The 24,014-nt window shown below is 41.7% G+C and overlaps 1 protein-coding gene across 1 annotated transcript in view; it reads left to right on the forward strand.

The window, feature by feature from the left end:
* RASAL2 (RAS protein activator like 2) overlaps nt 1-24,014 on the forward strand; it is a 302,004-nt gene that overhangs the window by 149,486 nt on the left and 128,504 nt on the right. Inside the window, exons 3-4 of the mRNA XM_018575279.1 lie at nt 2,303-2,430; nt 11,121-11,247. Coding sequence (XP_018430781.1) covers nt 2,303-2,430; nt 11,121-11,247 — 255 coding nt within the window. The remainder of the gene's footprint in view (nt 1-2,302; nt 2,431-11,120; nt 11,248-24,014) is intronic.

The following is a 24,014-nucleotide window of genomic DNA, read 5'->3' on the forward strand; positions in this document are numbered from 1 at the left end:
AAATGAGTCTTGTTCTTATCCTTCCCTCTGCTAGCAGAGATCCATAGTAGTGAAATTATACGTTCAATGGCACTATTTATTTGTAACTAGTCAATGCCATTCAATTACCCTTCTACAGTTCCTAACTCATACATAGCTCCCAGCCATCCCTTGTTTGGGGGGGGATGTCGCTCTTTTAAAACCAAATGCGCCTGTCTCTCTTTACTTCTTAGCTGTACCTCTTTTTTTTTTTTCTATGACATACTCACCTCTTTAAAATGTATAACTTAATGACCAAAAGTATTAGAGTGCCAGCAGAATATTTTGTTTTAGGAGCCAGCTCCATTGACAACTAGAGAAAACCTGAAAAGTTAGGCGTCAGCTGTAATTTCTAAGGCTGGGCACACACCTTACAACCATCGCAAGACTTTTGTCTTGCGATGGTTGTAAGGTACTTAAAAAAACGTGCAATCTGCCTATCTTGCATAGCCAGATCGTACTTGCGATGATCGCAAGCCACTTCCCCTGAGGGGCGGGCTTCCGATGACCGCAATGCCCGTACGGTTGTTATCGTACGGACATGCCACAAACCCACTAAGCTTTATTTTCTCATTTCTTGAACATTTACCAATTTTTGGACATTTAGAATTTCAATATTTGTATGACATATATATATATATTTGTTTTACAAACATATATTTAATACAGGGTACTAGAGAGACCCAAGCAGCAACACATGTATAAACGATTGAGCTAGATAGTACTGTCTGTAGTGGTGTATGTACCCTCTATTACTTTACATTCTTTGTAATCTCATCTCTCCTCCTGTGTTTTCCACTAGACAAGTGTAAAGGTATCTGGGGAAGACTATTGCCTTGCTACTGTTGTTATCAAGTCACAAGCTGCAAATGTTAAAGAAGGACTTCGGCAAATGTAAAAACGAATCCTTGCAGTGGGGCTATCCCTGCACTGTAAAGGTGCCCATACACCTTACGATTCTCGTATGCGATCGACTTTTCGGCCGATAATCGTATGTGTGCATTGCAGTGTCCGACCGACAGTACTGTACAATCGTACAACTTTTGACGGTCAAGCATGTTTGAAAACTTTGCTAGATCGTACGATTTTCGTAAGGTTGCTGTCGTTTCCGTCCGTCAAAAGTCGTGCGATCTACACTGCGCTTGCGCTAACGAAAATACGGCAGATCAATTACTGCATTTCGTCCAGGTGCTTTTCCTTAATTACGGCTAAATTAATCTTGCAATCATCGGGGCAGGATAGGGCTGCCGTACGAAAATCGTACGACTATTCGATCATCGGACAAAAAGTTTTGTCCGATAATCGTAAGGTGTATGGGCACCTTAAGGATTAACTGCTCGTTTTGGTCTGGGGGCTAAAATATTTTCACCTGATCCTACATCCTGCAACAGTTGGCACTCAACTCTCTCCCCCTTCATGGTGAAGGAGGAATGTCCCTCAGCGTCCTCACATTAGATGTGTTGACATTGCAGATCCTTAGACTGCCGGAGGCTGGGGTAAATGAGGCTCTGGGGACCGGTCTGGCAGCCAAGTGGGACCAAGGATCAGCTGAGTACATTTTCTTTGTTTTAGCCCCTAGACCAGTGGTGGCGAACCTTGGCACTCCAGCTGTTTTGTAACTACAAGTCCCATGAGGCATTGCAAGGCTCTGACAGCCACAGACATAACTCCCAGAGGCAGATGCATGTTGGGATTTGTAGTTTTGGCACAGCAGGAGTGCCAAGGTTCGCCACCACTGCCCTAGACCAAGGGTAGCAAACCTCCGGCCCCCCAGCTGTGGTGAAACTACAAATCCCATGATGCATCTCTCTTCGGGAGTCATGTCTGTGACTGAGAATCTTGCAATGCCTCATGGGATTTGTAGTTCCACCACAGCTGGAGGGCCGGAGGTTTGCTACCCCTGCCCTAGACCAAAACAGACAGTTAACCCTTGCAATGCGGGGGTGTAGCCCCACTGCAAGGGTTCATTTTTACATTTCCAGGAGTTTTTTAAAACATGATCTAATTCATATTCACTTGGGCAATGGTGAAACAAATAAAATCTTAACTAGGGTTTCAGTGATTAGCACAATGTATATGTAAATGAATACATTCGATTTTTAAGGGTAAGTTTTCCTAAACTTGTAAAAACTTGAAATAAGTGACTTTTTGCAACTATGATACTATTGAATGTGTTTTCAGTGCATGCAGTTTAAACTGAACTGTCTGTTCCTCTGTACACTAAGCTTGTGGAGTTTTACTGCACTCCTGCTGACTTCTTTCCTCTGCCTCCTGTGTTTTGTAGATGTAAAAGGACCCCCCACTCACAGGCTGTCGTGTGGCCAGTCACCATATACGGAATGCACAACATGGGAGAGGAAGTACTGCATCCTGACTGAAAGCCAGCTGGTGCTTCTCAACCGGGAGGATGAGGTGAGACTAGGACCAGGACAAGTCCATACATGAGCCAATGCGCAGTGATCTGTACTCCTGTAGCAGCAACATGCTCCAGAATACAACACAAAACTCCAGTCTCTTCTCCAGCACATGGAAGTAGGCAGGAGTGCTGGATTTAACCCCCATCCCAGATGGAAAGTGTAATTACATCTATTCACACCTCATTAATGTCACGGTACTAACCTAATTATGTGAAAGTGCTCTCAGCACACAGAAGGCAGCCGATACAAGCGCTGAACTCCTTCACTTGTGCATTACATGCCATCAGTTACATTATTGCTTCCACGCAACTGATTTAATAAGGCAGTTTGCTCTGCAGGGGGGTTCAGATCTATAACTTTAATTTATCACTTTTGATAACTGCTTATTAGCGTGAGGCATAGGGGAGCCATCATTGCTTTGTAAAATTTTAAAAAATGAAATCCCTATTATAGGTCTTTGATGTTATAAAGATGTGATTTATTTCAGGACCGTATGCATGTTAGGGCTACTAAACACCCACCTCTCCTTAGCTCCATGGAGGGGGTTTCTGTACTACATAGAAATGATAACCATAAAGCACAGGCAATTATGAGATGACTTGATTTCTTGCAGGATCAACAGTATTTGTTAGCATTTTGTATGTTTGTTTAATGCAATCCCCAAGGCTCTGTCCTTGGACCCCTCCTCTTCTCCATCTACACCTCCTCCCTTGGTCAACTAATAACCTCACATGGCTTACAATACCATCTCTATGCAGATGACACTCAAATTTATCTTTCCACTCCACAACTCTCCCCTTCAGTGTCCTTGCGTGTCACTAATCTACTAAATGACATATCTGTCTGGATGTCACAACATTTCTTAAAACTCAACCTTTCAAAAACTGAGCTCATGATATTTCCTCCACCCCGTGCACCTTTCCCCAACATTTCAGTTGTGATTGATAACACAACTATCCAACCCTCCCCTTATGCCAAGGTCCTAGGTGTCATCCTTGACTCGGACCTCACCTTTCTTCCCCACATCCAATTGCAATCCAAATCCTGCCGCCTTCACCTTCGTAACATCTCAAAAATACGCCCCTTCCTCACCAATGACACCACAAAACTACTCATACACTCCCTTGTTATCTCTCGTCTAGACTATTGTAACTCCCTCCTCATTGGCCTTCCACTACACAGAATATCCCCCCTTCAGTCTATCATGAATGCAGCTGCCAGACTCATTCACCTAACCAACCGCTCAGTGTCTGCATCCCCCCTCTGCCAATCCCTCCACTGGCTTCCACTTGCCCAGAGGATAAAATTCAATATATTAACAGTCACCTATAAAGCCATCCACAACTCCGCCCCCGGATATATCTCAGACCTTGTCTCAAAGTATCACCCTAACCGTCCCCTCCGCTCATCCATTGACATCCTGCTTTCCAGCTCCCTTGTCCACTCCTCCCATACTCGCCTCCAGGACTTCTCTAGAGTCTCTCCCATCCTCTGGAACTCTTTACCCCAACCTGTCCGTCTATCTCCCACCTTGACTGCCTTTAGGCGTTCCCTAAAGACTCATCTCTTGCCTCAGGGGCAGGGCCCTCCTTACCATCTTGTCTTGAATTGTATTGTAACTGTTATGTCTTCCTTATATTGTAAAGTGCTGCGCAAACTGTTGGCGCTATATAAATACTAAGTAATAATAATAATGCAATTAATGTTATGTTTAACAAACCAAAAGGGAAAAATAAAGAGAACTTCATTGTTAGGATTTATTTACATTTTTTTTTTACATTTTGTATCTGTCTGGTAATCTAGATTTGTACTTCCTCCCATGAATTTTGTGATGGGACCTCACTTCTCCATATGGAATATTTAATTTATATTACATTAGGGGGAAAGCAGCAGAAAAAAAGACTTCATAGCAGGAATGGGGATGGAGGCCTAGCTGGGAGAGCTGCTGGAGATTGTAAGATATATTGAAAGTCAGTGGCCAGTGTTTAGCCCTGTAGAATCCCCCATAAGTGAAAAAACTTTCTGGATGAACTGACTCTTTATACGTGACAATAAAAATGATAAATTTTATCTTCTGGTAAACAAGTCTGTCCTGTCTTTAAATAGCATCTCTGCCCTTTAACCTGAAGAAATACACGTTTTAAATGTGCTACATACAGGGGTTAGATGATGCTTGATCTTCATTGATTCACGCCTCTGTGTGACATTATATAGTCCTGGGAGGTTGTATATGTTTTCCAACCAAAGTGAAAACATTGTCACCTCCTGATGCCCTGTGATACATTCCAATACACACTGATCTCATTACTGACACTGAAATGTGACCTCTGTGCAGTACATTATTATTTTCTGTCAGCATCTGACACCAGAGTAAATTCCTACTGTTCGGACTGGATTTAAGCTGACTTTCTCATTTCCTCCTGGGTCTTTGCTTTCTGCTATAGAAGAGAAGGCAGCAAAGGGAAGGATTACATTTGTTAGAGACACATTTGGGCTTGGTTAGTAAGGTAGTACAAAGATAAACTGTTCTGTTGAAGTTGCAGCAACCCAGAAGAACCAGCCAGAGGCCATCTTCCATGACATTGGCTTAATTGACTGAAGTCTGTTTAGTTGCTGTGGGCTGTTGCACTTGGTACATTATCATTGTTCTTGTACGACCTTAAAAAAAAGCATAACGTAATCATCATGTATTCAGTAGATTGTAGATGAGGACCAACAGGAACTAATGGTGACCATATTTATTGTCGTGGCAGGTTGGGCCACTTCATGCTCAATGTGTCTCTACATGGCCATTTGGCTGAAAGAAATGGAAAATCTGGTCATTTGATGACTTCATCTTTCATAACCTGCAGCTATTCTCTGTGCATGCCGTGTGATTTGGAAGCTTGCTGCTATACGTAGCTGCCTGACTTTACATTTATGTTAAGAAGTGATGTTACCTACCCCTTTGACAAATTCCCTATAGGAACATTTGCAGATTGCAGTGCAGATTGAGTGATACGACTGTTGTATTAGAAAAATGGGAACAGGGATACCTTTCTGAAGAGATTTACTCAATGAAGCCTCAAAGGAGGTGGTGGAGGGGAATTCAATCAAATATATAAAGAAAACCTGGGGGGATAATACTGTGTGTGTATATACAGGTGAAACTCGAATAATTAGAATATCGTGCAAAGTTCATTTATTTCACTAATGCAACTTAAAAGGTGAAACTAATATATGAGATAGACTCATTACATGCAAAGCAAGATAATTCAAGCCGTGATTTGTCATAATCGTGATGATTATGGCTTACAGCTCATGAAAACCCCAAGAACCCCAAATCCACAACCTCAAAAAAGTAGATTATTACATGCAATCAATAAAACAAGGATTGTACATAGAACAATATCGGACCTCTGAAAAGTACAAGCATGCATATGTACTCAGTACTTGGTTTGGGCCCCTTTTGCAGCACTTACTGCAATTACTTTTGCACAATATTCTAATTATTCGAGTTTCACCTGTATGTAAACATGTATATACAGTCACACACACATCTGGATCTTCAGGAGCAACCAGTAAGTGTCATGCTGGTGCTGGGCTTTCTCATTTAAAATCTCAGCAGGGTTTGAACATGGCATAGAATAAAATCACCTTGTATTAAATTTGACTTAGGAGATGAAATGAATATGTCCATATTGAGAAATGTATTTAGAATTCTTACCCTTTAAAATGTTCCAGCTGTCATCAGACAGGGGTGTCATTCATTTGGTGAGCTACATTTATTTTCCGTTATCAATAAGCCATTAGATATGAATGGGGAGATTACTCAAAGCTGGAACACCATTATTTCCCCAAATGTGTCTTATTAACACCCTTTACATGTTTTTCTTGCATGTGAAGTCAAAAACATTTTCATTTGTGTCAGAAAAGCAATTTGTGTTATTTATGAAACGTTACTGCTTTAAGGCTCTGTTCACACCTAGGCGTATCGAATATGCGCGTTTGTCGCGTGTTTTTACCACGATTCTGGAAACGCGCGACAAAAACGCCACAAAGAAGCTCATGTACCTTTTCAGGCGTAGGCCATTTTGTAGCGCGTTCAGACGGGCTGAAATACGGCAAGGTGTGAGCCAGACCCATAGAAAACAATGGGATTTTCATGTTTGAGCATTTTGTAGAGCGTTCGTAGAGCTTTGAACGCGCTACAAAACGTACAGGTGTGAACCAGGCCTTATAGTGTATTTCTAGCTAGGACTGGTCCTGGGCATTCCATAACTGAATTGTACTGTAGTGTGAGTTTTATACAGCTCCTTTTTATATAATCTTTATAAACCATATACATATTTTCAAGAAAAAGGTTAGCAATTTGAAAAAAATATGGATGTAAATACTGTAAATGGTCCATTCTCCTTCCCTAATCCCATACAGTATCTCCATGATTCCATTGAAGTACTGATGGGCCACACTCTTACTGCTTGAAGTGACAATATGGCTGCATCCATTGTGCTTACATGAGGAGTACATTGTAATTAAAGATCTTCTACCAGTCCTTTGATGTACACACTGTCCAGGATTCATAGTTAAACCTAGCCTATACAATCCATCTCAGATTTACCACAGCCATTCCCACAGTTGCTGAATGGATTACTCAGCAAGTTAATGATACCACGCACACAGATGAGATCTCTACAGAAATCTGGTTTTGCGGCCAAAAACTTGTTTTCCTGTTGCTGTTTGTGCCCAACGATGGTGAGAGGGGTACCTTTATCTTGCTGTGTAATTATTACATGCTGCTCCTCAGAAACAGGAATAATTGTTTGCCATTTGAATGGAAGCCTGCAGATGTATCTATCTGTTCTATTTCAACTGCTCCTGGGCAGTACATTTTCCCAAATCATACACTTTCACAAAGCAAACCTATAGGGTTGATATTTATAGAAATGAAGCAGCTTGTGTGGGCTGAAATCTACACACTGGAGATTCTTGTGGATTTTTTAAGTTTGTGATTGTATCCTGCAGCTTTTGCTCTGCGTGAGGCCTACAGTTCCACAATTATCAAGCCTGCCAGAGTCATTTAATGCGTGGCACGTTCCCATAGTTTAGAGCACTTAATTCCTGTATTTTCTCTCTGTATGGACCTAAATATTACCTACCATGCAAACCAGTCTAAATAAATACATTTTGATGCCTCCGGAGGTTTCATAAAGTATAACTGTGTCATTTTTACATCTTCTGCATGGTACCCCACACAGAAGAATATATGTACAGCAAAGCAGTTGTTTGCAGGTGTGGGTATGTCATCAGATGTGCCATCCATCCTCTTAGATTTGTCAAAGGTGGAGGCCTGTATGTCTTGCGTTGTCAAATGTTGGTTTTACACTTTTAGGCCCCTTTCACATGAGTGGTCTGATCGGGTCCGCCTGTCAGTTTTTCAGCCGGACCCGATCAGACGCTCTATGCAAGTCTATGGGCAGCCGTGTGTAAAAGGAAGAGCGTCTGTTTACACCCGGTTAGCCCTGGCTTCGGCTAAATAGACGGATCACTGATCTGTTTCCATGGTCTGGATCACATGTTCGTTTTACATCAGATTCCCTATACAAACACATGGGGTCCGGCACTTTCAGTTGTTTCCTCCATTGCAAGATGGAGGAAAAAACTGTGTGGACACTGATATCACAGCCGTGACATCCGCTCCGTACTGGTATGATCAGGAGAGGATCTGTTGACTGACCCTCTCCTGATCAGCCCATGTGAAAGGGGCCTTAAGAGTGGAAAAATGAATGTAGAAATCAGGAGTTAGCCATTTTAATCTAGAAATCAATAGACCATTTAGTCCACCTGTAAGGATAGAAACATAGGTGCTACCATTGCTCACTTGCTGTTGAAAAAATTTGTGGATTTTGAGGTTGCCATCTTGACCTTGAAGTAAGTCACTGACCTGAAATGAGCATACTAGATGGGCCTTTAGACACTTCTGACTTCACTGACCAATGCTTGTTCCAGCTCATTGAATTAGGTCACAAGCCAAGTCTGCAATGAAAGCATTAAAAAGGGCTAGATAAGGGCATCCTCCAGCCCAGAAATTAGGCAGGCTCTATCTTAGGAGGGGAGCCTGTGCCACTGCAAAACTGAAGGTAGGGCTGGCGTTCGTCTTAAGCTAATTTGACTTTAAGGAATGCTAAAATGATTTGGGCTAAATGTGTTTAATTTCTTTAAGTTTATATAAGTCTTTATTTTTTTAACTTTTTATGTAAAATATATTTTTTTGTTTAGTAAGGGACACTGGATTCAGCAACATTTGGGGTATACGGCTGCCTACAGGAGGATTTGAACGCTGGAAAAAAAAAGAAAAACAAACAGTAACTAGCCTAGTATAACCACTCCCAGCATACCACAGTTTTTGCCTAGTGCCCTAGGAGGATGGGCATCTTTTCTTTATTGAGAAAGTTTTATTTTTACTAGCCATGTGTCTGAACTGGCAGTCTTGTGCAAAATGAAAATAGGTTCATCTTGCACAAGGACAGATGGTGTTAAGCCCTCCTTCCATACCAAGGTGGTGTTGGGCTGTCAGCTTAACCCAAGGCTGAAAAAATCTATGGTTATAAAAAAAAAAAAAAATTAACTGCAGTTACGCTAATTGCTACTAGATGGTACATGGTGGAAATGGCATTTCCTCTTTGACTGCAGTTCTGATAGCTGCCAATAGATGGCGCCTGCCTATTCCCAAAATAAATCTGTATTGCAGACTACCATACATATCAAACTGTGAAAAATAATAAAATAAAGCTGGGTCCCCTAGAAAAATGTTCTGGTTACAATGCATTGTGCATGACGAGACTGAGGGACCCTCTAGATTTAAAGAAGAACTCCAGGAAAACTTTTTCTTAACTCTTGCAATAGGGCTACCCCCGCGCTGCAAGGGTTTAGTGCTTGTTTTGGTCTAGGTTCAAAAATAACAAAGATATACTCACTTGAAGCTCCAAGCCAGCCAGCTGTCCGAGCACTCCCTCAAGCCTGTCTACTCCTATGCTGCAGTATTTATTTTTTTCTCGGTGTCCTCATGTCTATACACAGTGTAAAGAACTTGATGATTTAGGGAGCCTTAGAACGCTGCAGAGGAGGGGTAGAGAAGTTGGAAGGACCGGTCTAATAACAAGCTAGCTCGGAGCATCGGGCGAGTATAACTTTTTTTTAACCTAGACAAAAATGAGCAGTTAACCCTTGCAGTGCAGCTTCCCCGTAAAAATGTACTTCTTTAACGAGCACTTAACCCTTGCAGTGGGGATGGAAGTGAGAGGGGTTATATTAGGCTGGTCATGGTTTTTTTTGTTTGCCAATGTCCAAATCCTCCTGTAGGCAGCAGTATAACCTAAAGCTGTGTTCCTCAATGAGCTAGAAGGAAAAGATTTTACGGTGAGTACAGAAATCCGTTTTTTACAAATAGAACTTTTCATGCAAGGTGCACCAGTGACACAGGAGTCTGAGAGCCTGGGGCTCCACCTTCTGGCTGTAAATATAAAATATTCATATGCTAAATTATTTATTTCTACCTTCCTAAAATGTTTTCTGAGATTTTATTTCTAAGTCCCGAACATATTAAATGATTACAGATTATGCTGATATTTGGAGTGACCACACCAGGTGCTGACATGGTTCATAAGGGATAGAGCAAGGGTGGGAAGGTTTAAACCTCAGGGGCCATTCACACCAGAAGTGTGCAGTACCACAATGCCACTGGTGTGCGCTGTCAGGGAAGTGGTGCAATGTGCTGACTTCAGTGCATCACTCTATATTATTTTTATGTATTTCTTTATTATTAGAACTTGGAAAAAGTACTGTATGTGGTTCTTCTTTTCAACACACACCACCACAACACAATGATGTGAACTGACTTAATAGTTAACAAGGCAGATTGCCTTGTCTGTGCATTGGGAATAGACATCTGGCATGAACGGGCCCTTAATGTATTGGGTGCCAGGTGATGGAACAGAACACAGAAAAGTCGGGCATAGTTGGGCTGTGCCTCAGCAGTGATGTTTTCCATAGCAAATAATAAAAAATAAAAAAAAACAACATAATATTTATATTTTTGTAACGTTTAATCAGGTTGTGGCCATTCAAAACATTTTCAGTAACTACTCCTAGCTCATGGTAGCAGCCACCCCACCTGTAATTAGGATGTGTTTATCTGCATTGTTTCGATGCTTCCTGCTGTGAAGTTAAACAAAGGCCTCTTTTACCAGTGTAGTGAATGGATAAAACCCGATCTGATATGATCAAGCTGTTATTCTACCATTACAGTAAATGGCAAATACCTTCTGCTGACAGCCTGACACATTTAATAGGGTATAGTTTACACAGGCTTTGGGTAGGGTCACAGACTGCTGCTGTGGAATGTGGAAAAGAACTTCCGCTCTTCTTCCATTCACCTGTCTGTGTTCTCTACACAAACTTGTCTAGCAAGGTACCATAAACAGTGATACTACATGTGTCTATAATCACTGCCATCAGATGGCCTCTAGAGGGAGTGCACGAGTTATAAAAGACAAACCATATTGGTACTTCATCCAGGCTGGCATTTACACACAGGATAAAGAGATCAAGAGGGGGACTGACTTATCTGTCTTAACTGCAGGGAGATTAGCAGCGATCGTTAGTGTACGTAGTCATCTTAAGCCCCTTTTCCTTGTCTTCTTTTAGATGTCAGGCGAGACCGTGCAGGACCCACCAACGGAAAGCAGCAAAAGTCGGAGCCTCCGCAGGACAGTGAGTGTCCCCTCAGAGGGGCAGTTTCCAGAATATCCCCCAGAAGGTGCCTTGAAGCTGGGTAAGGTCTAAATATAACTTGCTAAACTTCTTAATGTGTTTGTTTTTTTGAGGTATGTCATTAAATATAGAGTGCATGTACTATATTCATATATGTGTATACAGTATATAGTATTAGGATAAGTACCTTATTGCAGGCGTAGGCAACCTAGGCACTCAAGCTGTGATAAACCTACAAATGCCATCATGTCACTGCCTCAGGAGTCATACCTGTGGCTGCCAGCAGCTTGTAGTGCCTCATGGGACTTGTAGTTCCAAAACAGGTGGAGTGCCAAGGTGGCCTACTCCTGCCTTAATGGCTTTACAAATTTCAAGTCAAGGTTACCATTGTAATTGCATTTAAAGCAGAACTCCAGACAAAGACATAAATACACATTTGAAGTACGTGTATGTGAGTTGTTTTTTTTTTGGCAACATGTTTGTGATTCTGTTCAGCCTCTCTTGTGATTCTACGTGCTGTGCTATATAGCCAAAGACTGACACCGCTATTCTAAGCCCACAGTTCTGCACCGCGCTGTCTCTCTGTTGGACTATGAATGAGCATCAACAGAATGGTGCTCTCTTTTTCCTGTAAGCTGCCTAAATATTTTATCTTTAGACTACAGTGTCTAAAATGTTAGGATTATGGCATTTTGCAGAGCACAGTAGAGCCTGGCCAAGTCGGTGCTGGCATTTTTGCCACCAGTCTGATTTCTTGTTTGCAGGGGATTTGGAAACCAGATAGATTTTAGATAATTATGATATTAGTATTTAGAAATACATTGCATGTTAATTACAACCAACAAAGCTAATTTTTTTAACCATGTTTGGTTATAGCAAACTAAAAGGGGGGCTATTCTCGCCTATTTATAGACCTTCACAAACACATTTTGAATAGTTAAAAACATTTTTTTATTTTTATACAAAAGCATTAAAAAGGGAATATAAAAACGAACAATTTCCATTCATTGGTCAAACAGTCCATGTGTATTGTGGGTTTTCATGGTCCAACAGCTAAGTAGCATTTTCCTCCACATGTTTCGCCCATAAAAGGCTTCCTCAGGAGGATTTGACATTATTCGCTGTATTAAGGGTAAAACATATATGTAAATACACATATAACAATTGTCCTCAAATGTGAACAATTACAATTAACTTATAAGAAATCAGAACAAAATCTTACAGGCTTTAAATCACCTATTCAAATACCTTGAACCGGACCTTCGGAGAATAGCTCCACCTAGGGGCCGTGGGGGAGGCAGTTAACAAAACCATGCGCCATGTTGCAAATCAAGAAGCGGTGGATAGACAATTAAATATAAACCCAAAACTATAGGTAGATGGTACAAGTTATCTAAACAGCCAAAGGGTAATATGTCGAATGCCAAAAAATGTGTGGCATAGCTACAAAACTCACAATAAGTCCTCCACAAATATAGTTACAATGACAACAAAATCCCAAACAGAGGGGGGCATAGCACAAGGGGGCTGGAAAGAGTTTTTGGATTGAAAATGACCCTATATATAGGCTGTATAGCAAATATACACATCATGGTTCATGGATGTGCTAGGTGTGCAGTTTATATACGGTTCCTCCAGCATCACCCAGTTGCCCCTCCTTTCACATCGAGCTGGTAGGGGCTACGTTTTTGTGATGCAGGACGTTGATCTTCACATTGTGCATGCGCCAGCTGAAGTCTGCGCAGGCGCACTGGCAGAAAGAAATGGTAATTAAATGGATACATAGTGTAAATGCCGGGAGTTCTGTTTTACAGGATGATTCCATCCAAAAGTCATGTTTTCACATTTTGGTAGATGCTGATATATAGAAGCATCTCCATTCCTCCTGCTGCATTCCCCAGAAACAAAAAGTTAAAATCTGACAGAGAGTTGGACCTTTTAGTAATTGCTTCAGCAGTCCAAGAGACCTGGGAAGTGAAGCGCATGGAGCTCGTCAGTGGTGTCCCGGAGACATAAAAGAAGCTGGCGGCTGATTAAACTCTCCAGCATCACCAACAAAATGAAAACATGACTTTTGAATGGAGTGATCACTTGGTTAACAAATAAATGCGATTTCCCTCCTCTGTGCTTACCTGCCTGTTACCTATAAAGTGGGTCAGGTCTCAGGTCAGGGACAAAGCGGGACTGAAAAGCATCCCTGATATTCCAAACATTCTGCTTTGCTTTTGTGGCTGTGACCCAAATTTACAAACCTTAAATTAGCATTGTTTTTTATGCACTCATCTCAGTTCAGTAAAAGAGGCCAAACCTCACTGTGTAAAAGCGGAATTTAATTCCAGACACCTTGTCACTGGTGACCTTTATATGAAATAAAATTGTTTGTCAGAAATAAATTATACTGGTAATATAAATAATTACCCCATTTTATGAGATGATGTGGTGCTGCTCCGCCGTGTGATGCCATCTTACCTTACTCGCTTCCAAGGGTTGCCTCCCTGCCTTGTTCCTTTGCTTAGCATGACCTGTTACATGAAGTACTTTGAAAGAACTCCTTGAGGGGAATTGATCAAAGCTGGAGCAGACAAAATCTGGAGGAGCTGTGCATGACAACCAATCAGCTTCTAGCTTTCATTTGCAATGTTTTAACTGAGCAAACTGAAGAGAAAAGCTGGTTAGTTACTATAGGCAACTGCTTTAGATTGTTGTCTGATTTGATAAATTCCCCTTTTTTGCTTCTGCCTTACTCATATCAGGCAATGGGACCACCTAACGTTACATGAGGCAGCACATTGTCAGATTACCACAAGAGTGGCACGGGGGCAGTCATTATTCATATTTACTACTGTAATTCTTATTTTTTTTGAGGGGTTCAGTACATAGTTACATAGTTAGTCAGGTTGTAAAAAGACACATGCCCATCTAGTTCAACCTATAGAGATATGAGAAAAAAAAAATGTATGTATGAAATGTAATTTCATTTAAATTGAAATGTGAACTGGTTCTCTTTAAAAAATCACAGATTGAGGCCTAACAAGCCTGTGCGTTAACTGCTTTATTCTTGACAAGTTGCCAGTCTGCTTCAGGTTACTGTTAGCCCAATGTGACCGCCACCTGCAATTATCTTCTTTTCAGGACAGGTTAGAAAAAAGGAACCCAAAATCTGGATTATTACCATGGGTAACGCCTGCTCTTTTCTTTTCTTCTAGTTTCCATTATTCAGTTTCAGTGTTGTAAATGGATGTTGCTTACTTGTGAACTTCTTGTGTGAGGTTTATTTTACAGAATATCTTGGGGCTAATTTTGTCAAAATGACAAACACGCCCACGGAATTGACATTTGGAGAATGCATGTTTAAATCTGTTTAGCGTGGCACAGCACAGACAGTTCTTATTTCCAAGATATGGTGCTTCACCATTCTTATGGCAGGGAGGGCTGATGGGGGGAAGTATGAGAGAGATAGAGAGCTGTGTTCCAGTGTTAATTTTTGTGCTATTTTTTTATTTATTTATTACAGGTATGCCTATAGCGCCGACAATTTACATAGTGCACATTCACATCAGTCCCTGCCCTCAAGGAGCTTACAATCTAAGGTCCCTATCTCACTTGCATACATACAGGGCTAATTTAGACAGTAGCCAATTAACCCACCAGCATGTTTTTGGAGTGTGGTAAGAACCAGGAACCCCCTAGTGCTGCAAGGCAGAAGCGCTAACCACTACACCACTGATGCATTCATTCCTGTTAATCAGCCAGAATTTTAATGATGTATGGCCAGCCTACTTCTGTCAATAGATAAACATTTTAGATATCCATATGAAATTTGGATACTCAAAAAAATCCTGGGAGAATGCAAAGTGCTGCAGTGCACCCTCCTGGAATTTTGAGCGCCCAGCTTTCCCTGAAGGCATCATTGAAGCTTGGTCTTGTCGTGCATGCCTTCAAGAAGAGCCGGAAACAACGGCTTTATTTTTCTTAGGCATTTGTAGACATTAGGACTTTGAGAGATGGAGGTGCTTTTAGAAAACAAAGCTTCCATTTTCATGTGAGAGGTTTAATATAAAGTGACTTAAATGCCTACCAGTTCCTACCCTCTGATTATGCTTTCATTGCTCCTGCTCACCACTCCATTCACTGCAAAGTAAGTGAACCGACGGAATAAATGTGCTACAACTCGCCTTTGTGAAAAGAAAAAAAAAGATTCAGTGTGCATTTTTTCACGGTGCAGCCAAGAGCACAATGCAATATGCTTCACTGTAGTGCGTTGCAGCACGTGTGCACTGTGAAGGTGCGTTGGGGTGCCATTTGCAATGAATCATAGCTCACTATTTGATATAATGTGTGAATATAGCACAATTGCTGTGAATGGGCCTCAACACAGTATATCCAGTCACATCATAAAGAAACACACTGTGCGGATAAAGAGAGTCTAATAAGAACAGGCTTTGCAACTGTTTATGCTGCAAGTAATTGAACCTGTAGGTTTGCCCTGCATGGCAATCTGCATTTCAATAGAAAACTGTAAAATCTTATGACATATTGGTCTTTCTTTCATGGTTACTTGTAATTACCACTTGCTGGTCTAGTTGACAGGTGATTTTGTGTTTCAGGCTCTACGTCTTCTCTCATTAGTTCCTCCGCCATCCAAAAAGCCAAGTTTTATGCACAGTGATTATAGCGTAAATAGAGCGATGTGTTCGTTTGGTGTTGTCTTTCATAGTAGAAATTATCATTTCTGTGCTCTGGCTGAGCATCTGCTTTTACTTGTTGTCTGACATTGTATGGAACAGCAATGTAACAGATCATTTCCTCCCGTCTTACAAACAAACTTGTGTTAATTACTTGTACTTCTTAAAAGCAGTTAAATCTGTGCAGATGAAAATAGAAGCCTCCTCCACTGTAATCACAATGCATCAACTCGCCGGTGCTCATTTTAAGAAACAAACTATACAATGTATTTTATCTCTTACCTTCCAGATTACAGCTGTTGCTTCCCTGTGGGTATGAAAATGAACCTCATTTTATGCAATAAAGCTAATTTCCAGCAATTTAGGTTTAGATATAGTGGAAAAAGGTTAAAGCTGCACTCGGATGTTTTTGTTCTTTTTGTCCCTGTTGTGGAGATTTCCCTTCACTTCCTGTTCCAGTGCTCAGATTAAAGCAGCGTGTGGCCCTGGCGAGACCCTTCCATTCAACAAAAGTCAATTTTTCAATTGTTGAATGAGCCGGTCCAAAAATTTGCAGACACACAGTGACTGCAGACAATTAAGCTGCAGTTATTGGGTATACTGACCCGCCTCTGTCAGAATACAAAAGCCCAACAAGGGAGATTGTCCCCTCAATGCTGTTTAGTGTGAATGGGGGGGGTGGCGTGGGAATTGATAGATTTTTTTTTCAACTCGCGGGCTGAACGGGTTAAAAAGGAATGGTGTTTTGTCAACTTAAAACCGGCCATACACCTATAGATTATCTGTAGATTTTCTTTGGTCAGATGGATAAAGTGTAATGGATTCCTCCATCTACGCTAAACTGTGTGGATGTAGGAATCTCCCGCTGGGCCAAGCTTCAGTATTTTGCTAGTTTGCCCCACTGGCTCTCAAAATACTTGAACATGTTCAGGTATTTTGAGAGCCAGCTGGGCCGGCTAGCAAGATACTGAAGCTTGGCCCCGTGGAATATTCCTACATCCACACAGTTTAACGTGGATGGAGGAATCTATTACACTTTTTCCATCTGACCATAGAAACTCTGCAGATAATCTAGAGGTGTATGGCCAGCTTAACACTTCTTGATAGACTAGACATAGAATGTCACAACACAGAAAGTGGAAGGAAATCGCAACACCACAAAACCTGACAGGTTCTATCCCTTTCCTTTCTGTCAATTAGCTTCAAAGGCAAAATGTAAAGAAATAATAATTGCACACATTAATAAAAGAAGAAAAAAATGCATACATAGATTTCTTTTTTTTTTTTATATTGGAACCTGTACAGCATTGCACCTGGGGAGGGGATTTACTTATGGTGTTGCCCTATTAACAAACACACCCTTAGAGCTCCATTTATAAAGCAGTGGTTTTGCCATACTGCTGCTGTGAATTTAAAAAAAAAAAGAACACCGTGCTTTACAAATGTGTATTGCAATTACTTGCGTTAAATTCCAAGGCAAGGGGTGCACCATTCAAAAAGTGAATGAAGGGAAAAATAAATAAGCCAGGAAAAGAAGAGTTTGGTCATGTGATCAACCTTTCTATTCAGTTCTCTCTGCAGCAATAAGCACAGGCAACTCCAAGGGGCACCGTAGTTTCGTACGATAATCGTATGTGATCGACTTTTCGTACGACAATCGTAACGCGTGAATAGAGTGCCCGACCGATAGTACTGTACAATCGTACGACTTTTGACGGTCAAGCATGCTTGAAAACTTTGGTCGATCGTACGATGTTCGCATGGTTGGTGGCGTTTCCGTCCGTCAAAAGTTGTACGATTAACACTGCGCATGCGCAAACGAAAATAATTGCGGTCAATTAGCGCAAGTCGTCCAGGTGGTTTTTTTTAACTACCGCTGATTGAACCTTTCCATAATCGGGGCAGGATGGGGCTGTCGTATGAAAATCGTACGGCGGTTCGATCATCGGACAAAAAGTTTCGTCCGATAATCGTAAGGTGTATGGGCACCTTAAAGGAGAACTATGAGGGGAGTGCTTTTCACTCACCTCATAGTTCTAGCCGACCTGTGACAATGAGACTGTCACAGGTCGGCTCAGTAGATCGGGAGGTGAGCGAACACATACCGCCGTTCGCTCACCTCTCGATCCTGTCACGGCTCTCTGCCGTGACAGGGGAGGGGCTGGATTCCCCCCTCCCCGCTCCGATCCGCCAGCGCTGACTGGCGGAACGGACGGGGGAGGGGGCGGGTACAGCTGGCTCTGCCTCTAGATAGGCAGAGCCAGCTGTCAGTCACGCAGCTGGGCGGATCCCGGCACAGCTACAGCGTCTCAGTATACGGCGAGCTACAGCTGGCGGTATACTGAGCTTAGGGTGACGGGAGGACGCTAGTTTGTGTCCTCCCGTTACCCTAAGGAGAACTATGGGGAAAAGCCTTAACCCCATAGTTCTCCTTTAAGGGTGCCCACACAGCTTACGATAATCGTGGGAAATCCCGCAATCGTACGATTATCGTAAGGTGTGTGGAAGCCGTGCGACCTCTAGTACTGTAAGGTCGCACGACTTTAAACTTACAAACATGTTCGAAAACCCGGCGAGCATCGTACGCTGTCAGGCCGGTGTGCGCTTACTCCCCATTCGGCATTGCGGTCATCGGAAGCCCGCCCCTCAGGGGGGCACGGCTTATGATCATCGCAAGTACGATCTGCCTGTCCAAGATAGGCCGATCGTATGTTTTTTTAAGTACCTTATAACCATCGCAAGACAAAAGTCTTGCGATGGTTGGAAGGTGTGTGCCCAGCATAAGGCTACTAAACTTGGCACACAAATACATTTGTGTGCCCTGCTTAATCGTAAGTGTATCAGAGAAGGAAAACACTTCCCATTTTTACTATCACTTATATTCTATAATAGCTCTTAAGAGGTGTCTTGTGTTACACAAAATAAAGTGGACATAGACAGGACAGACATTAGACTGACATAGATAAAAGTACTTCAGAGACATGAGGGTTTTATCTGCTTTCTTTGCTCCAGGCTGTATGTAACGGCTTTGCAGTGTACTGTATGAATAGAAGCTTTTAGTTAAAGGGCATATGATTGTCCCAAAATATGGGCACGTCAGTGTAATAGCACATTCTGTATTTATCTCTAAACCCCTAGTGTCTGACTGTGTCTTTTAACAGGACTTGTGATCCTGTCAGCATCTCACATGCTGGTAATTTTGTGTTGACAATACTCTGCATTCCAGGGCCATTTTCACACATTCCAAAAATAAAGTTGAATTTCTCTTTAGATCTCTGCTAACAGCAAGGTGTTGAGTGACCCTGTTTCAACTGGAAATTCACCATACATTTCCACGAAACGTTTAAGAAAGTTGATAAGCTTGGATAAAATGTACAGGTGAATCCCACCCAAGACTCTTATGTAGCGTGGATAGACTGGGTAATCAAAGGATGTCGTCATTGCTAATCTCCTTCTGAAAATGCTAGTTGAATATGCTCTGAAAGTCCCTAGCTCATGAAATGGAAAAGGTCACTTACCTCACTTTGCCTTTTGCTCTGTTTCCAAAGTTATAAGTGACAGATCTTCCACTCTACCAAGTGGCTCTCAGTTCTGGTATCCTACCAGCCAGAACACCTTGTGATTGATTTCCAGCCAGTGTGGTTTGGCAACTACTAATGATCTGATGTGATGGTGGTGTTGTAGTTATTACATGTGCCCTTGCCCCCGCCCTTCTCTAAGTAAATACCAGAGGAATTTACACTGATACCTGTGGATTATTTTTCTTTCATTTTACTTTAACCTTCACATTCCGCACATGGCTTGTAATGCTATGCGGCAGCCAAAGTACAGCTGGCAGTGATAACAACTAGTGATGGATGGACACAGCTTTCCACAAATACAGTAATACATTGGTTCGCGAACAGGAAGTTCAGCAAAATTTTGCTTCTGTTCACGAACTCGAAATCAGGTGGCGAACACGACGGCGGCCATCTTCCCCGCTCTGACACGTGGTCGTGGCTTACTCTAGTCGAGATTGCGGTCGCAGACAGACCTGTGCACACTTGCTGTGAAGCTTTTTTGCGTGCTTTTTAGCACATACAGTACTGTACAGTATTATTCAATCCAGCATGGCTCCAAAGAAAGTGCAGAGCAAGCATGGTGGTAAAAAGAAAGTGCAGAGTGGTAATTAATTTACATATGGTTCATGATGGATTAACCACATTTACATTGAACTTTATGGGAAAATTTGATTCCGTTCGCGACCAAAATCGGTTTGCGACCACGTTCGTGTAGGGGTCAGAGTGGATTAACCTTATTTACATTGAACCTTATGGGGAAATTTGATTCAGTTCGCGACCAGTTCGGTTCGCGACCATAATCGGGGAACAAATCAAGTTCATGAACCGAGGTACCACTGTACTGTATTAAACCGAAACCAAAATACTTTGCAGAAGCTGTAACTATAAGAGCACATCTGTACATGTGTCACATACAGACAAAATAATACATTTAATAGGCACCCCATCAGCCACTGACCCAGGAGTGGAGCTAGACCCTAAGGGCCCGTTTGTGATCTGCTATGCGTTAACATGTGGACCACAAACATGTGTATGTGTTAACCTACGTTGTGGAAGGGCAGCCCATTGATTTTAATGGAATGCCTAACCACCAAAATGCACTGAAAAAGATACACTCCCTACTTTTAACAACCTACCACACTAAAACGACCGGTAGTACCTTACAGTGTGTCGTAGTGCGCTGCAACACATGTTTTGGGTAAAGGCCATTCAGAATAAATAGCACCATAACATGCATATTGTGCATTGCAGTAATTGTAGTAACACATGCGTTTTCTGCAATACAAAAGTGTGAAGAGGGCCACCAAGGCTGAACATTTTTAGAGTCTTTCTACAAATTGTTTAGAACTGTGAAAACCAACAGTGTCCGAGAGAACAGAATTAAAGTGACCTTTTGGATATATACAATAAATAATTTGACTCGTTACAGGTTTATTTTCAGAGCATTAAATTCTAAGCTTTTTTGCTTTTACATCTGGGGTATATTAAGTTCATGGATGGCTCCGTTTTATAGCCATTCTCTAGAAGCTACTTGATGCACTCTCACAGGTTTGAGGATAAGTTAGTTAATTTGTCGGATGTTTGTCTACAATTCTACGCCAGGCATTAGCTGCTCGGGCAGCATCAGATCGCTTCCTCCATCTGTGCACGGAATGAATTGGATTGATTTCGAATGAGTCAAAGAATATCATTCTCATCGGATTCTCTTTCATTACATACAAGATTGAGCTCTGCCATTAAACACTCATTTGGAAGCAACACAGATGGTGACTTCATTGTTTTGGAATTAACTCTGCAAGTACCATAGATCGAGATGGTTCTTCATCTATGCCCTAGCCCACCTGATGGAGTCAACAGCATTAAAGTGTTTAAAACAGTAGAGGATTGTCATTGTTATTATCACAGCCATCATCCTATACAGGATACATTTTGTCTTACATTATTTCTTTATTCGGAACTCTAGATTTAGAATTCCTACAAGTATCTTTTAAAGCAAGCACCCTCACAGAACTATTTCATTTTGGGTGAAGAATGGCCGGTGCTTGGTATTAAATTCTGATTACATTTGTGCTGATATTTAGATCCAAAGCAGTGAAATTCCACTCCTTATCTGCTCTTGGTATGGTGTCCATGATTTAGATATTTCTGTAGGTGTTAACATTGTGTGGGCCCAGCAGAAAGTCGTTATGGTGGCACTGCAAGTAACTATAAAGTTAATGGGGTCTATTTAGAAAGGATTCACTCTACATTTTGCCCAGTGAATTTTTGTTGGACATTCGTCAATTTTGTATTTTACTGCATTCGGCTATTATCTTTAAGGCCCCATGCACGCAGGGCTTTTCTATGTATTCAGGGATTCCTGTGGCAAGAACCTACAGATTCCTTCAGCAGGAATCCCAGGTGTGCCATTCAGATGTGGCCACTGTGCCTATTCAACTTAATGACAGAGTGACAGCGGCCACATCTGTCCGTGGCTGTCCGCAGGTAATTATCAAACATGGCTCTTTAAAAATGATAGGTCGGAGGATAAATTGAATCCTCTTTGGAAAATGATACCCAAAAGCTGTAAAATACAGACTAATATCCAGCAAGCATTCCTTGTGTGAATTGCAAAGTAAATCCTTTATAAATAGACCCCATAGTCTTAATTTATTTCCCTCTGTTTACAACGTTTTGATGAAGGCCCCAAAAATTGGCAGTACATAAGGGAGGTTCCTTGTTCTGAAGATAACAACAAAGTTTCTAGTTGTATTGGCTGTATGTTGGGAGGGGCTGCTGCTGCTGGATTGAAAGCTTTGTATGTAGTAACTAGTAGTTGTATGCAATATAGGGAAGTTGAACAGGCTTCATGTTACAGGGCCAAATCTCTAAAGAACATTAGGTCTGCAAAAAAAAACCAACCAGAAAGCTGACATGGTTAAAACGTTTGTTTTAGTTGTGTTGTAGAATGGAGAAGGTTGGAACCCTGGTCATGTTTTTTTTGCTGTTTGGTTTTCTATAAGGTCTCGTTCACACCTAGACATATTGCATATGCGCGCCTGTCTCACGGTTTTTACCGCCATTCGCGGTAAAAAGTCACGCGTTTCCAAAGGCTACTTGGCTGTATCCCAATGGAAACGCGCAACAAAGCGGCCCAAAGTAGTACCTGTACCTTTTCAGGCGTGGGCCGTTTTGTAGCGCGTTAGGGACGGGCGGAAATACGTCAAGGTGGGAACGAGACCATTGAATACAATAGGATTTATAGTTTTGAGCGTTTTGTAGAGCGTTCGTCGAGCGTAGAACGCGCTACAAAACATTCAGGTGTGAACGAGGGCTAGGGGAGATTTCCGTTCACTTGTTGCCTCGCTGACAGGAAGTTATAGGAAAACCTTTCAAAAGAGAAAAGAAACCAAAACAATTATTTAGCATTGTGAGTTTTTTCATGACCAAGAATATCTAGTACCATTGTAATCAAAGAAAGGCCACATAGAATTACTTGAATTGAGTTATTTTATTTTTTCCTACTGTCACCTATAATTATTCGGGCATAAACTGGTAGACTCTGTTGGTCCCCTGAATTTGTTTGGGGGGGAGGGGCACATTTAACCACTGTCAAATCACCATGATCCCCAACTGGCAGTCAGTGTGCATGGGTCTTTATTTCAACCATTACTATTGGTAACATCATGGTCACAGCAAGCGTATATGAATCTACACACGTTTGTGCACTTTAATATGCACAGTTCACTGCACAATTGCAAATGCTTATGTACAAGTTTTCTGGTAAACAGAGGTGACCTCTCAGGCAGTGGTGTCTGCTCCAGGGGGATTTTTCTAGGCAACCAGTTTCGAGGAGGACTGGGAACAAGGGTTCGTTTTTCTCCAAACCGGATGTTTAGGATGATCACCTGAAGCTACTAGGATGCCATTGTTTACCAGTGCAAAGCTTGGTCCTTGTCCATACCCATACACACACAGAGGCTGTTCCTGAACATTGACCACAGCAGGGGAAAAGATCCTCTGTGCCCCTGGACTGTTAATCCATGCGCTACTTCAAGTGGTCCCTTGTGAGTGTTTTTATACCTTTTTAATCGTGATTATACTCACTAGGTTGCGTCCTTCTGCATTAGAATCCTTGTACATTTATAGAATCTGTACCTAGCTGTGTCTGTTTGCTGCCTGCCACATGGACTATTATCCAACAGTCAAGGTTGTGACAGTGACCTGGATCATAAGGTTTTATTAAGCCATTAACTTATCTGATCATTGTGAATGCATTACTTGGTGTATATTTTTTTGGGGCAAGCTCACCTGTGTTCGTTGTTAGTTTTTAGCTGTCCTCTGCCTTTGTTGGAGCAGCACAACGGTGTACTTTTTATTGGACTCCTGCTTCTGCTTGCACATATTCTTTCTACCAAACTTTTGTGTACTTATTATGCTCTTTGTTTTAAAAGATAACATTGTTCATGCTGCCTATTAAGCTCACAGGAAGTGACAAGGACACTGCAATTCTGACAAGATTATCTGGTATTTTCTTTTACTCGGTAAAAAATTTTCTTCGCTTACAAAAAGGAAACGAATGCAGCCAACTCATCTAAGGACTG

Source organism: Nanorana parkeri, unplaced genomic scaffold (genome assembly GCF_000935625.1).
Source record: "Nanorana parkeri isolate BGI_ZX_2015 unplaced genomic scaffold, ASM93562v1 scaffold52, whole genome shotgun sequence".
NCBI classification, from domain to species: domain Eukaryota; kingdom Metazoa; phylum Chordata; class Amphibia; order Anura; family Dicroglossidae; genus Nanorana; species Nanorana parkeri.